Source organism: Corvus cornix, chromosome 3 (assembly GCF_000738735.6).
Source record: "Corvus cornix cornix isolate S_Up_H32 chromosome 3, ASM73873v5, whole genome shotgun sequence".
Classification (NCBI taxonomy): Eukaryota; Metazoa; Chordata; class Aves; order Passeriformes; family Corvidae; genus Corvus; species Corvus cornix.
Genome location: NC_047056.1, coordinates 107,907,479 through 107,922,775, shown reverse-complemented (window position 1 = coordinate 107,922,775; position 15,297 = coordinate 107,907,479). Strand labels below are relative to the sequence as shown.

General features: G+C 44.3%; 1 protein-coding gene across 4 annotated transcripts in view; it reads right to left on the bottom strand.

The window, feature by feature from the left end:
* Window positions 1-15,297, bottom strand: part of KLHL29 (kelch like family member 29) — a 392,793-nt gene that overhangs the window by 37,932 nt on the left and 339,564 nt on the right. For all 4 annotated transcript variants that reach the window (XM_039569128.1, XM_039569131.1, XM_039569130.1 and 1 more), the window contains one exon: window positions 11,185-11,444. In XM_039569128.1, coding sequence (XP_039425062.1) covers window positions 11,185-11,444 — 260 coding nt within the window. The remainder of the gene's footprint in view (window positions 1-11,184; window positions 11,445-15,297) is intronic.

Sequence of the window (15,297 nt, the reverse complement as noted above, 5' to 3'; positions counted from 1 at the left end):
TGTCAAAGCAAAAATGCAACAACCTGTGGGGAGCTGAGTCCCACACATGCCTGCAAATCTGGAGCCCCAAGGAGCTGAAGGGTCTCAGGCTGACTCCCAGTCCCCTGCTTATCAGCCCTCCTCAACACTGGAGCTGGCAATTCTAGGTACAGCCTGAAGAACTGAAGCCTGGCCACCCTGCAATTGTTTGGGGATAAAAAAGTTGTTTGGTGATGGAAAAGGGATGCAAAAAGTGACAGTGCTTCTCTTCTGGGAAAAAACACCCCTGTGAGCAGTAAGTTCCTGACTCCTCACTACTACCTCTAGTGTGGCACAGGGCCAAGTAGGGCTTCAGATCACTTCATCAACCTCAAAACATAAAAAAAGACACGCCTCCCTTGCTGAAATCCATTTCTGAGGTGCCTTCTAGGAGGCACAACGGCTGCTCCTTCCCTGGAGCCACAAACGTCAGGCACTTGGCTGCAGATATCTTAATGTCATTACCTTATAAGAGAGGAAGCAGTGGACATATGGCAGTGGGTGGCAAAGCTCTGACTTCAGGAAGTGCTTTTTTTAAGAAGGTTGGAGGCGTTTAACCTTACAAGGGAGCCAAGACGAAACGTGGCATCGGGACAGGGGAATAACGCGGAGAGAGGGTACGCTGGGGATGAGCGAGACAATCCCACAGGGCAGGTTAATTCCCACTACAGGCTGCTCAGGAAGCAGTACGAGTCTCTGAAGGGCAGTTTAAATAAAGTTGGAAAATATATGGAGTGTACAGAGGAGCCAGCACCTTCCCTTGGTGCGGTAGGACAAGCCAGAGCTGCCCCTGACACTCCTGAGGCTGGTCTGCACTGGAAGCAGCCACCACACAAAGCAGTGCCAAACACCAGCACAAACAGGTGTGCCACTACATGGGGACATGGGGTTCCACAGGCCCCACCATGTCCCAAAGCTACCTGTGAATTAGCATTGGGAGAACGGCTCCTTTCTGTCAGGAATGGGACAATTCCCATGGGCCCAGTAGAGTTACCGCCTCCATTTCCCACCTTTCCCTGAATAAATGGGGCAGCACTGCTCCCTGAGCACAGTGAGCTCTCCCTCTCGCTCACCCACCTTGCTTTAATTAGATAAGTGAGAAAACGTGATTCTCTTTCTCTCCTGGATTACCCCCCTCCTTTCTCTCCTCTTTTGTCTGAGCTCGTGGCTTATTTTGAAGGGGAATAATAATTAGAACATGTTGCTCCCTTTCATCAGCTTGAAAGTTGATGTCACATATCAAAACTGATGTCACTTTTCACTCTTATTCTTCCCTTCGCTCAAACAGCTACAGAAAGCTGGCTCTGTGTGTGTGTGTGTGTGTGTGTGTGCATGACCACACACAGTCACGACTCGGGCTTGGTGCTGAGAGCATTAAGGGTACATAGAATTGCAGTGTTTTTCATCAAGGGATTTGAGGAGTATGAACCATGGCAGCATCTCCACAAGACAGGAGAAGCTTTTATAAAGCAACCTCTTTTCTCACCAGCTCTTTTAAGCACTATAGTCAAGGGTGAATTTCATTTAGCCTCACTGATTTAAGAATATTCAAGTGATTTAGGCAATCAGCAGCCTTTTTCTTTTGGATTCTCCCTTATGAAGACTTCCCAGCTCTGTTAGCTATGATTGTACTAAATATCCTGTTACTATTATCCTTTTCATTTAAGACTGCAATAAGCACCACAAAGCATTTCAACCTCCTTACCATCTGTTATTTGCTCTCCATTCTCTCTTGTCTTTCCGTTGTGCCTTACACAGCTATGAAACATCTCCGTCACCTACTGATGTTACCAGTTATCACTAAAGCAGCAGAATACATGCACAGGGCACACTGCCAAACTCATCCACCTTGGGTGCCTGGAGCTGTGCTTTGTGCCTGTAACCCTGGGGACGTTTTCTTCTCCCTGCTTGGCTGCAGGCGCTGGCTGGACAAGTAGAAATATTTCTCAGGTCTTTGTTGGGAATCACTTATGACTACTCTACAGCCTGCATCACATGCCAGAGTGAAGGAGAGAATATTACTACCCCTTCTGGGCTTAAAATTAGGAATTACCAACTCATAAACATGGGAGACCACGTCTCAGCTCCTTGAGAATGGACACCATTATGCAAAAATCAAAATATTTATTGTTTAAAATGCTAGGAAGTTTCTGAACACCATCAGGACTGTTTTTTCAGGTGATGCGAACCGCAGCACAGCTCCTGTTGGATGAAGGGAGCTGCTCAGGTTTTGCACCAGCAGAAGACCTCATCCATAAACTCCTTGCTGTGTGTGGTGATGCTGCCAGATACCCTGTGCATGGCCATGGTGACTCTGCAGGAGCCAGGGCACTGCTGCCACATGAGCAAAGTCTTTTTGGACAGTCACTGGGGACTGTAGAGCAGAGATTTTTGAGAGATGCTATCTGCCCTGCTTCAAGGCACATATTTCAGTGATTTTTCACTGATTTCAGTGGCTGAACAGAAAGTAGGATCTTCCACCAGCCTGCAATCACAAGTGTGTTTCATATAAAACAGGGAGTGAAAAATCTTAAGAGATCTTATCTTTCTCTAATTACCTAAACATTTCTGGGGAGAGATTCAGCTCTAGATTCAGACACCTAAATGGGTTCATACAAGCCAAATATTTACTTGTCAGCCAGACATGTGTAAACTCATGTTATAATTAAGAGAGATTTAGTCAACACACTTAAAAGTTCCCAGAGCAAGGTAGCTGAGAGGATGCATTGAGCACCAGGGGAAGCAGAGAATATCAATGTCCCCTTCTGGGCCACAGCTGTGAGCCATCAGCTCCTGGGAAATGGAGTGTGTTCCCCAGACCATGCCTCAGACCATGGCACACTAAGAAGTCTACAACCACATGTCAATCCAAATTGGAGGGTGATTAATTCTACCCTCTGGCGGGAATTTTTGTGTCCATTTGTCCTCGGTGCTGTGCTCAGAAGGTTGTGATCATGCTGTGAGGAAGCCTAAGTGTTACCATTGGGTCAGTGTTGACTCAGAGGAATATGTGATCAACATGACCAACTGTACCTTGAAGTTGACCCTCTCAGGCCTTTCCCTAATAATCTGTTCACACACAAGTTACTCCCATCTCATTAGGCAGGCCAGTGCTTTAGCAAATGAGACTACAAAAGCCTCTAATGCTTTTTTTATTCCTGACTGGTAGTTTGAGTGAGAACATTTACTTTGCTAAACTTTTTTATGACATTTCTTCTCCTACTGATTACATCAGTATTATGAATGCTTGCTTGCAAGTGGGCTTTGTTCTGGCATCTTCACAGTCTAAGTTACAAATCCCACTTCACTATCACATTAAAAATAATCTTTTTATTCTCAAATCTCTAATCCAGTAAAATCCTCACAAGTATTCTCCAAAAGGACTCTCATAGTACTCCTGCAAGGACTTGGGCCACGACAATATATAGTTAGGTTTTAAAGGAAGTATGTCTACTGCTACAGAGTCATATTTCCTGCTCCTTAAATGCTCCACTGGAAAGCTCTCAAGATTTTTAACATTTTTGAAGTAATGCCCAAAGAGGTCAAAATAATGTTTCCCTTATGCCTTATAATTCATCTGTCTCTCTAGTTTACTGTTCTCCCTACAAAGGGCCCTTTGTACTTTCTGCCTAAAGAAACAGGCTTCAGCTAGAAATATAAATATAGAAGGTAGATTACCCACATTACGATAGGGTTTTGCTCCAATAAACTGCTGTTTCAGCCCTTTATGCACAATTACAATAGTTTTCAAAACATTATGAAGTAGGAATATATTTAATTCATCTGAGAGCCTTGAAGGAGATTTATGTTGTCTCATAGGAACCCTGGGTTCAGACTTGCCTCATGGCGTGCACTGTCCCAGTGTGACAGCAAGGACCTCCTTGGATGGAGGAAGCCATCGGGGCAGATCTGAAGCAGAACCAGTTCCCCACTGCATTAGACTCCTTTAAATGAGAACAGGACATGCTAATTAACAAACACCTGGCTGTGGCCAGGTAACAAACTGCCCAGTGACCTGTGCTGATGGTGATGACTGGAGATGTGGCGTGCTGGCCATGCATACTGACATGCTGGAGAGGAGACATGAGCGGTCCCTCCTGATCACCATCTCCAGCCCAAACCAGGCTTACCCCACAGATTATCCAACCTGATATTCAAATTATTGCCAGCTCTGAGTCTCCAAATGCAGGCCCAACAGGGAACTGGCTGGTTTGGGGAACACTGATTTGCCGTTCTCAGAAATAAGCTTTTTTTTGGCTAGATTTTCCCAGTGCTGCCCTTCTACTTGGTAATGAGGAGACTTGCTTTGATATATCTAACCCCTGGGTATTACAAAGACACACTGTGTTTCCAGTAAACTCCTGTACATTCCTACACCCAAGGTCATATCCAAGCCCAACTAAGCTTTCTGCTGCATTTGGAGTACTTACTAATCACCCACATTGACTTCTTGGAATTGTAATGCTGCCTTCAGATTAAACCCAAAGGCTTGGTAGCATGTCAGCCGACAGCCTCCTAATATCATGAGATAAACATGTGGCAGAAAATCTGGTTTGCAGGCACTGTGTTCAGCTGGTGGCTCAGTGGCAGGATGCCACATGCATAAATCTCATGCCCAGCAAGAAGGAAAGAGCAGCCCCTCTGTCTTCCTGCAATCAGGTTTCAACGTGACATCTTTATGGCAGCACAGCTGACTAAACACTGTAATGTCACCAGTGAGCGGCTGTCCTGTTCTCCGAGCTGTTTGCAAAGCAGCTCTTGGGTCGGTATTTCCAGCAGGAATATGAAGAAAGGCTTTTAAATGCACAGGATGATAAATCATTGATCCATCATACCTGCAATTTGCCTGATACTAAGGATTAAAAAAAGCCCCACTCCTACCATGCATTCTCTGGCTTGCTGACTAACTGCTATGAAATAATCCCTCAAAATTCCCCCACAGGGTATCAGCGGTAAGTGGTGTTTCTTTTGCTTATGGGCACTCACCTATTCAAACATAGCAAACAGATGCACCCCAAAAGCACACTGCCAACAACAACACAGCTGCAGCTTCTCAGGTGCTTCACAGAACCACTCATACCTCCGCCCCTACAACACACAGGCACGTGAATCCATGTGCCATAACTCTCCAAAAGGCTTCTTGACTATAATATAAAATAATTTTGTTTCTGGAGTTTGGTCCTGAATTCTGGGGCCACATGCAGCACAAGGCAAGGGAGCACTTGTGAGGAGCTGCTTGTGGATGTGGGTCTTTGTAAGGCCGTTGCTTCAGCAACAGCGAAGAAAGATTTTGTAAAAAACTGAAAAATGTGTTGGAAAAGCCACAAATGAAGAGACTGAGCAGACTGAGAGACAAGGGAGCTCCTCAAACCAATTAAAACTTCAGAGAAATAATTCTGTAGATTTTCTGTCAAGGGTATCCCTTTAAAAAAACGTAAAAGTTTAGTAGAGAGGGATTTTCAGGAACTGCTAATGCCACCTGCATCCTCTTTTTTATTTAATGCAGTTTCTTCCTAAGGGCATGTTCCTGCACTGATTCCATTCCTGCTGCTGCCTTTTCTTCTCCCTCTGTAAGCCCGTATGGGAGCTGAGTGTCTGCAAAAGCTTCATTCAAATTGGAGCTCTTTGAGCAGCCCATCCCCGGGAAATCACAGGGGTTACCGCTCATCCCTTGCGTTTTTCACTTTCAGAGAAATTGAAGCTTCTTGTACTTTCATTATGGCATCTTTCTGCATTTGTCTGCTCTTCCCACAAATGGATTTCCAAGCACCAGGGTAGTGTGGGCTTTTCAAAGAAGCCTAATTGAACTGTTATAGAGTGGTATAGAGCCTAATTCACTTAGGCTCCCTTGGAAGCATCCTCTTTCATATTTATTCCAACACTCTTTTCTGAAACTTAATGCCCTTGAGTATATTGATTGATCAATTAATTTCTTGTTATGATGAACTAAGTAATTTGTACATGCTGGTATTGGGTATCAGCTTCTATCATTACCTCCTTGTCATCACAGAGCAGAGTTGGAATTGTCATTGTTACCTGTCAGATTCTCCATTTTCCTGAAGCAAACTGCTCTTCTGCATGGAGGCTCTTTAAAATGTGCCTGAGAAATAAGGGATCTTCCATCTGCTCTCTCACAGTCACCAACCCTTTCTCCTCTGTAGCATCTTGCCTTTGAACTGCCACTCTCTGTCACTGCCAAAATATAGCTCATGGGCATTTGTAGCTTTTTTGACATAAATCCTCTTCTCCTTCTCTCCATCACTTTCCTTACCCTCACTGACAGATACAGGGCTTACAGGTGGGCTTTGTGCTTGCTTAGTGTTAGACTAATTTGCTGATTGTTAGACTAATTTGCCAAGTCTCAAATTCATCCCAGTGGTCCTTACTGTTGTTATTCCCATGCATCCTTCCAGGCAACTCCCCTCCTTGGGGCTTCAAACACTTGTAGACATTTATCCCTCTTTAGCTGTCATTAGGCCAAGTCATGCATATTCACATCTTTTAATCTTTTTTTTCTCACATCAGTTCCTTCAGTCTTTTAATCATTTGTGTTGCTCTTCTCTAAATTACCTCAAATTTGTCTACGCATCTCTGGTTCTCAGACACCATGAAGATGCTGTTTAGATAAATCTGCCTCTGAGGACACAAGTTCATAAAAAGCTTGTTAATGTCTTTATGGTGGAGACATTTTGTATTGCTGCTGGACACCATGATTTTAAAGGTTTGGAAAAAGGGCACATGATTATATTGTTGCAGAGTGCAACAAAAGGCGGCTGTCATTCAGCTGAGCCTCTTCATTCATCACTGCAGTATCTGCCCCTCTTCTGGCACTTCTCTCGGCAACTTGTTGAAATGTTTGCTCTCTCCTCATGTCTTGTCCCTCCTCAGGGTGAGAGGGAATCTTCATACAACAGGGACTCTTGTTTTCCCAGGTTTTCTGTCATTAATAAACATGGTAGTAGGTTTTTTTTATATCAGAGAAAACAGATATAGTTTTGGACTTGGAAGAGAAAGTGGGAATGTTTCCAATGAGCTTTGGTATGTCTATGCTTTGGGCAGGTAGCAAATTGCTACACATCCAGCAACTTGCCATCCTTCCCATCCCATGTGGACACTGGCATGACTGCAGCTCTGAGCAGCTTTAGCAGCTGTCAGTATCTGTGGACAGTACGGCTCGTTATCCACTGGATCTTCCCAACAGCCCTCATGGGAGGCATCACTTCCCTCCAGCTTATAGTGTAAGAAATGGGGGCAAAAAGGTGAAACAACCTGCCCAAGGCCATGTAGAGAGCTGGGGGATGTGCTCAGGTGAAGACTGCATGGGGCCTGGCAGAAATCTTTCCTTGTTTGGGCAGCTGAGACTGCTGGTTTCAGACAGCAAAGCCTCCATTATACAATATATTTTTTGCATGAGTTTGCTGGAGTTGTAATGAGCTTATCAAGGGGATAACTGTTAGGATAAACCCTACAATCTCGTCCATCAGTCATGAAGAGAAATAAATAGGAAAAAAAGAGTAGATTCAGCCTTCCCAGATGTGTCAGTCAGATGAAGGCTCTGCACTCAGTGACAGCAATCCGAAGGACTCCTACAACCGGTGCTCTGTGTCCAGGGGCACGCGAAATTACCTGCTAGTCCTGACCTCACCTCACAGGCTGCTTCTTCTGGTCAGACCAGTTTTAAACTGCACTACCAGCAGCACTAAACCAGCTTCATAAACGTTACCCTATGAGCTGAGCACTGCTCCAATGCACTAGGGGGATACAATTATTTACCAAATCCTGGTTTAACATGTCACTCTCCGAACTGCCTCTTTGTCTTATGCAGATGATCAGCAACCCTTAAAGCACTGCTGTTCTCTCTTTGTAACAAGGCTCAGGTGCTGTCTTTTGTAATGCCACAGAGCACTTTTATGAGCACTGCTCATATGAGCACAATGTGCACAATTAAACATCAGCCAGAGTGCAGCTTTTCAACTTGCCTTCCAAGAAAATCCTGCTTCCTTCCCTGTCACTGCCCTCCAGCCTGGTGGGGAAAGAATTAACAAAAGCAGAAACAGTCAGACACCCGAAGAAAAGCTTTTAGAAAGGCAGAGAAGAGCAGGTAGACAGCAAACAACACCCTTCCAGGGGAACAGGAGGATCTGTTGAAAATCTCCTTCCCAGAAGCTTTCAGCAGGGGATTGGGCAGGAGGGGAGGCAGTGATGGGTAAGTTGCTGTAAGAGCACGGCATGAGGCTGCAGTAGGGGAACACAAGGGGTGAGATTTACTGTCCTCAGGCACTGCAGAGTGACACAAAGCCATTACAGCACAAGGAGTTCTGGAGAGCTGCAGCTGCCCTGGGGGCAGAGGGTGCTGATTCAGAGAGAAACTCCTCTTTGGGGATGTCTCTGCTGAGAGAGCCCCTGCCAGGCTTTGCCAGCGAAGACGGACATGAAGGTGAGATGAAGAGCACAGACCTTTCCCTGTTTGTGCCAGACCTCCACCTTTGGGAGAATCACCAATGCAGGACTTGGAAGAAGCTGCCAAAGAGGCATTTTAGTCACCTGCCATTGGAGCTATTGAAAATAAAAACATGACAGTAGAGCCTGAACTGTCAAGGTAAAAGGAGATGGGGAGACCATGAACAAAGTAGGGGCTCTGGAAATCCATGCCCTGAAGGATTTAACTGCCAGCACTGCCTCTGGGAGAGAGAAATAAAACCAGACCGGGTCACCTGAGGAGTGCAGTAGAGCTGGAGTGATGGGACTGCTGCAATTCACGGCATCCATCAACTCTCCCAAGAGACCCCAACAGTCCTGGTGTCCTCCACCCCAAAGAGTCTAAAGGCAGCTCACAGAACCTATCTCCAAACTCTGAATAAAATAAAAATATCCATGCACAGCTCCTGCAGGAAGGTTCATCCTGTGTTCAGTGTTGCCACAGCTGCCCAGTTCTCCAAAGCTCTGAGCAGCCTATGCATCTCACAGGAGCTTGGGCAGCTCTTGGCATGGTGGGCCGTGCTGCACACCATACACAAATTCTTACTCATCATCATCTTCATTAGAAATAAGATTATTTAGGTCTATCTTCCTTCCTATCCACCATGGAAGCTACTTGTTCCCAGGCTCTGAAAATGTAGACTCATTATGGTAAAGATGGTACTTTTCATTGCAAGTGTGAGCTCCTACTTTTAAAAAATAAGTACCTATTTAACTGAGAGCTTTATAATAGATCAAGCAGTGCACAGAGTACTAAGAAAAGTGAGAGCCACTATTTAAATAAACTAGCTTAGTGGTAGTATTGGGCAGGAAAATAGTTTCTTCTTGCTATCTTTAATAGTAACTTATTCAAAACCCTTATCTCTGGATAAACACAAATTAAAAATTAAAAGCTCCTGTAAAGTAATGCATGAAACCAAAGCACCACAGAGAAATCTGGAGAAGCAAATAAAACTGCCACCATAAACTACAAAAGCACTGCAGAACCAGGACAGAGGGGAAGGAAACTTGGGAATAAAAAAACCCAGAAAAGCACCTCAACTGCAACATGGAAGGAAGAGAGGTGGGGATGGTGGTGGTGGCAGCAAGAAAGACCACCACTTAAAAAAAAAAAATTCCCAGCATTGCCTCAGCAGCATGCAGAAGGAAATTTTTAAAATCTGTTTTGAGACCGTCTGGTGAGTGACACCTTCTGCTGGCACCAGGCAAGCAGGCTCCTGGCACAGGGTTCCTGAACTCCAGCCCCTGGGAATAGTTCCCGAGGTGGTGCTAAGTTCAGAGTGGCACAGAGACATCAAATTTCAAGCACTCAGGGAAAGACTCAGTGAAACTGTGTTTTTCAAGGCCAGTGAGAGCCAAAAAGGGGTGCACTTCAGTAAATCCATGATACTGCGTGAATGTTTTAGGCAATAATAACACTGGGCAATGCCAGGTGGCACTGCTGGCACATGGAGGAGGTGGTCAGAACGCGGGGTGGTCCCCAGGCTTGTCCTGCTGAGCCACATCTCCTGGGCACACAGGGCAGGAGCAAGGCCTTGGGGACTGCAGGGTCTGGCAGGGACCAGGGGCTCAACTGGTGGAGCAGCACAGGCAGCAAGGCTTGGCCTGGCATGCAGTACCCCACTCTCTTTAATGCCCTTATCCAGCAGCCTGGGGAGAGCAGGAATTCCTATTTCTCCTACTTTGGAGGCAAGGTGTGGATGTGTAGCTGCTCTGGATCATATCCAATGATGCATTTAACACCCCACTGCATGTTTAGGTGCTTGAATTTACATTTCAGTCAAGAAGGTACAGACTGTCATGATGTGGGATGGCATCAGCAACGTTGCCAAGTGTCTCCCTGAGATCCAGTCTGGTCCATAAGCAACTGTCCACCTTAAAACAGCCCAAACTGTGACTGGTGGTCAACAGAAACAACTGGCCTCCAAAGAAGGGGACAGAGGAAAACAACTTTTTCCTTATGGGATCTGTGCAGAGAACTGGACTCCAAATGGAGAGGTTTGGGGTTCAGACCACAGAGTTGACTCAAGGCAAGTAGCAGGTTTTTAGGTATCACCAGGGATGACTTCTGGTCCCAAGGACAATCAGCAGCCTCCAAACAGTCATTGCTTCCAGCTTATCTGGAGACAGTGCCAGGCAAAGTTACAGACTCAGTTTCTTTAGGCAAGAGCAGACTGCATAGCTCATACGGTTGAGGAAAGGCTAACTTGAATAAATATATAAAACCCAAGGCATTATCTAAGCAGCCAATAAAGATACAGAATCTTTATTTTATGAACTGGAGTTATATCATTCAGTATGTGGCATCAAAAGAAATACACATTTTCTGACAGATTTTTTATTTCCTGCTGTTACTAAAATGCATCCCCTTAAAGCAGCATCTCACACAACTGTAATTCTTCCCAATTTATCTCTGACGGAGCCTGCAGTCAACAACTGGAGACCCCAGCTTTGTACTGTGCATGTCACAAATGAGATTTTCATTCTAAATGATCAGATACAGGGATCAGATTTTGAAATTACATACATTTTGTGCATAGCCTGCATTCCTTTTGTCTTTTTTTTATCTGAACTGCCCATCGCATCTCCCACACACCCGTATGTTTAAAATTGCATGGAGATGGCTTCTATTCTAAAAGAGGCATTCATGGAAAGGGAGCAGAGTGAGGCTGCTGAGATTATTTTTACCTGAGCTCTGATTGCGGCGTCCTTCTTAATCCACTTTATCACTGTTTCATACACTAGCTCCTCTGCTTTGGTGTTCAGGCTGTCATTGGACATGTAGGAAATGAAGTCATCTTTTGAGATATTAAGGATCTCTTCTTGGTTTGCCACCTCTGGGAAAATTTGCAGGGCATAAGCTTTGGCCATGTTGTATAGTTCAGTGCACTGCATGGCTTCAGCCATGGCTAATATTCCTAAGCAGTTGCTAGCAGTCAGCTGTTTTTCTAAAAAGGGAAAAAACCAAACAAAAAAAGGCAATTGAGAATTATTAAAAGCAAGATTCACATTTGTTCTGAGATTGTGAGAAAAATAAGTGTCACGGACAAACCTCCAACCCTAATTAATTTCAGGGAGTTAACTAGAAGCAGCACCCTGGGTTAATTTGGAATTGGGGTTTGAAGTACAAAAAATCAAAGTCTGTCCAACAAGTGAGTTGGGGATGGAGAGAGAAATGCACTCTCTGAGTCTGCTTTTTGTGTAAGCCTCCACAAAGCACTGGGGAAACCTACTGACATAACAGTATCTGGGGCTTCCCAAGGGATGGGAACCCAGCCAAGCGACTGCTGCTGTTCCTACCGCCTACAATGTTGCTTTAAGGAACAGCAAGGATGTAAACGCCAGTGCAGACACTTACGAGTAAATGCAAACAGCACTAAGGACATTTCTGAGAATGCTGCAGTCATTTTATGATAGTTTTTGCCCTGTTCAGCTACTAAGCTACTTCAAGAAAAAAAAAAAGAAAAAAAAAAAAATCCTCCTCCCTCTTATTTTTTCAAAGGAACTTTGTTGCTGCTGAATGTGATGACATCCCTTATGCAAAACACAGATTATACTAACGCCTTCTGTTAAACGTTGTGTAGTGGGTTTCAAAGAAAATCATGCACAGAGGAGACAGCATTATCTCCTTCCCAGCAAACAGAAGCAGCAGCACAGTGTGTAGCTGTGTGTTAGAAGTGTGCTGCACCATACATTTGACTGTACTTTTTTCCTTTCCAGCTATTTTGAAGAAAAGCCCACCAATTTTAGACATTTATAAGAGGAACTCTCAGATTCTTCCAGCTTTTGTTAAACAAGCTACTACTAATAAGAAGAATATATTCTTTTAACATACAGGACTAAAAAAAAAATAATAATGAGAGAGAGACTGCAATAGATCACAAAGGCATCAGTACCAGTGGCAGGCTCCTGTGCTGTCAGAGAAGTCTATCACATATGGCACTATGACAGAGCACTGGACAGGAATTTGCAATACCCCATATCTCTTCAAAAAAAACCCTCATCAGATTGCTTCTGCTGGAAATGCTCAGGGATTCTTCCCTACACCCAGCTTGTGCCTTCATCAGATTGAAAACCTGAACACAACCTATATGTGGCTTTTAATAAAATGGGATTATGAACCACCTTTTTCTTTTTTTTTTTTCAAACCTGACATGAGATTAGGAGTTTTGTGGGTTTGTTTTGCTTTCTTCCTCTCCCAACTCTTCTTATTTTCTTTTACAGATTCAACAGTCTCAAAACTAGGTTATCTCATTTTGCATCGGTTGATTGTACTGACCCCAAGGAGCCCATTTCCTCAAGCTGACTGCAGCAGCGACACTGTTTGCTGTCAGTAGATTTTGTCACTCATAGACTGCCCACAGACAGGTTGTAAACTGATAGCTGTGAAGCCCAAAATTACCAAATTTTTTTCTTAAAAAAAACAAAAACAAAAACAAAAACAAAAACAAATCAAACCACCACAAGAAACCCCCAAAAGACCAAAAACCTCTTCCAGGTTCCTTGCTTCTATCTGCTGGCACAGTTTCATGGTGTACATACAGCTGGGAATAAAATAATCATCTAACAGAGCCCAAAACTCTCATCATCTCTTGGCAAACTCTCAAGTCAAAGGACAATCTGCCACTGTTCCACCTTATCCTCACAGGGTTAATAATGAAGGGAATAATCAATTTTGACTCATTAAGCAGCATATGATGGTAAAAACTTTCAAGAGTCTTTCTCTTCAGAGGACTGGGTTTGCCTCTATCAGGAGACATCCCCATACCATTTCCAGCTGAGCCTGTGGTGTGGGGCAGAAAAAACACTGCTCACAACTGATTTCTTCAGGTCTGGCCAGGTTTCTCTACCTCTAACAAAACTGCTAGACTGATGCAGCCTGGTACACTGGTCCAAGCAGGTCCATGTTGGGCCTTGGAGCTTTACTCCCTTCTCTTCCCTGAGAAACCCCTCCATGGCAAATTCCACTGATGTTCCTGTCTGGTTCAGGAATTATTGTGAGGCCCTCTGGAGAGGGGTCCCAGGGAGATGTGGGATGTGGGACTAGGGAATGTGCAGGAGGCTGGCGACACACTTCTCTTTACTTCACTTCTATGTGATGAGCATCACAGCAAGGTGGCACAGCAACATCTGTTTAAGATGAGGGCTGGCATGTGAACTAGAGGGATTCATTGCAGGTGAGCAAGACAGACCTTGGGACAACAGCTATAGGAGATATGGAAGATCTTTATCCTATGAACATGAAAACACCACCTCATGCCTCCATTTTTCATCTCTGACTCAAAATTTGGGGGCAAGACATATGTCTCTTGGCTTCAGCTGTCTGTGGTGCAACTCTGCATTCACATTAATATCCCTGCACACCAACAAACAAACAATTCCAAGTAGCAATCTGGTAATCTGGATTAATCTGGTAATATTTTAGATGACGACTTCAGGATGAGCAGAACCCTGCATTACCAATGCCTGTTACTCCTCACTGACTATAAAGGGAGCCTATATAACTACTTAGACATAGACTTCTGCTATATAACATAGCTCATCCCAAATGACTGCAGTCCAGGGGTACTTCTCAATGCTGGCATGAAAAACACAGCTAAGGACCAATTCTGTTCCATCTGTTCCTGAGCTGAGTTCCTTTGGACACTGGCATGTTTACAGTAATAGTTGTTTTGCCACAGTGACACTGGGCTTGTAAACAACACATTTTTGTGAAGTTTCACCTTGCCTCCATTCAGAACACAAGTGCTGACTGCTAAGCTATTCCCAATGCTCAAGGGCAGTTTTTAACAGACTCATGAGCGGACTTTAAGGATATCAGATGTAATCTTGTAGGTTCTCACTGGTTTGAGACAGTGCTGGATAGCATATTTGTTGCTATGTGTGTTACAATAATGCAATCAGCAGCTGGTACTTTCCACTGTGTTAGATGTGACTTTGGAACAGGATCCTGTGTAGCATCATCAGGAGACAATCAGCCAGGCAGACTGCTCCATCTGCACTTCTGGGAGTGGGGAGACTTGAGATAAAGCCAGAGATAAATGGTATGCAGGAAGGATTACTCAGTGAGATTGTGGTAACAGTATGGTGGAAGCTCAGTGGTGGTTGTACACTCCCTCTGTGTGCATTAAGCACTGTATTTTCACTTAGAGAGGCTTTCTAGATGATGAATTGGATATCACCAAAAATAGCACAAAACGTGTACTTCCTTGTGGTACTCTGTGTACATTCTGATGAGAAACTTACTCCTCAGGTATTCCTACTAGTGCCAAAATGCATGTGAAGATGGGAGATAGGTCGAAGACTTTTGGATGCATTCATTGTCTAATGAACTGTCCGAAAGATTTCCCTTCCCCTGTGAGAGTCTTCTTCCTTTCTCCTATCTCCAGGTATAGTTTAAGTTTATACATAGTTTATATGAAGTTTATATATTATAGTTTCTCCAGTGCTGGGCAGTGCAGTTCTCCAGCTGGCTCAAAATGCTCCACCTCGGATGAAAAAAGAATTGCCCATAATACTTTCTCTTGAATTCATAAGGACCATAAACGCCTCTTCTTTCCTCAGGTGCCTACTCATGCAGGTCTTATCACTGGTCCATTGTTCAGTTTTTCTCACTGCTGCCTCTAATGCTCTTTCCAAATTGATTTTGTGCTCTTTGCTCCGGAGACTAAGAAAATTCAGAGCTCCTGCTCTTTCCTATTCTGTTCCATGAAACTACCAGGTTCCACCAACTTCTTTAGGCTTAAGGATGAATACTTTATCAGCAGCAGGCTGAGTACAAGCTCAGAGTATTTTCCTCCT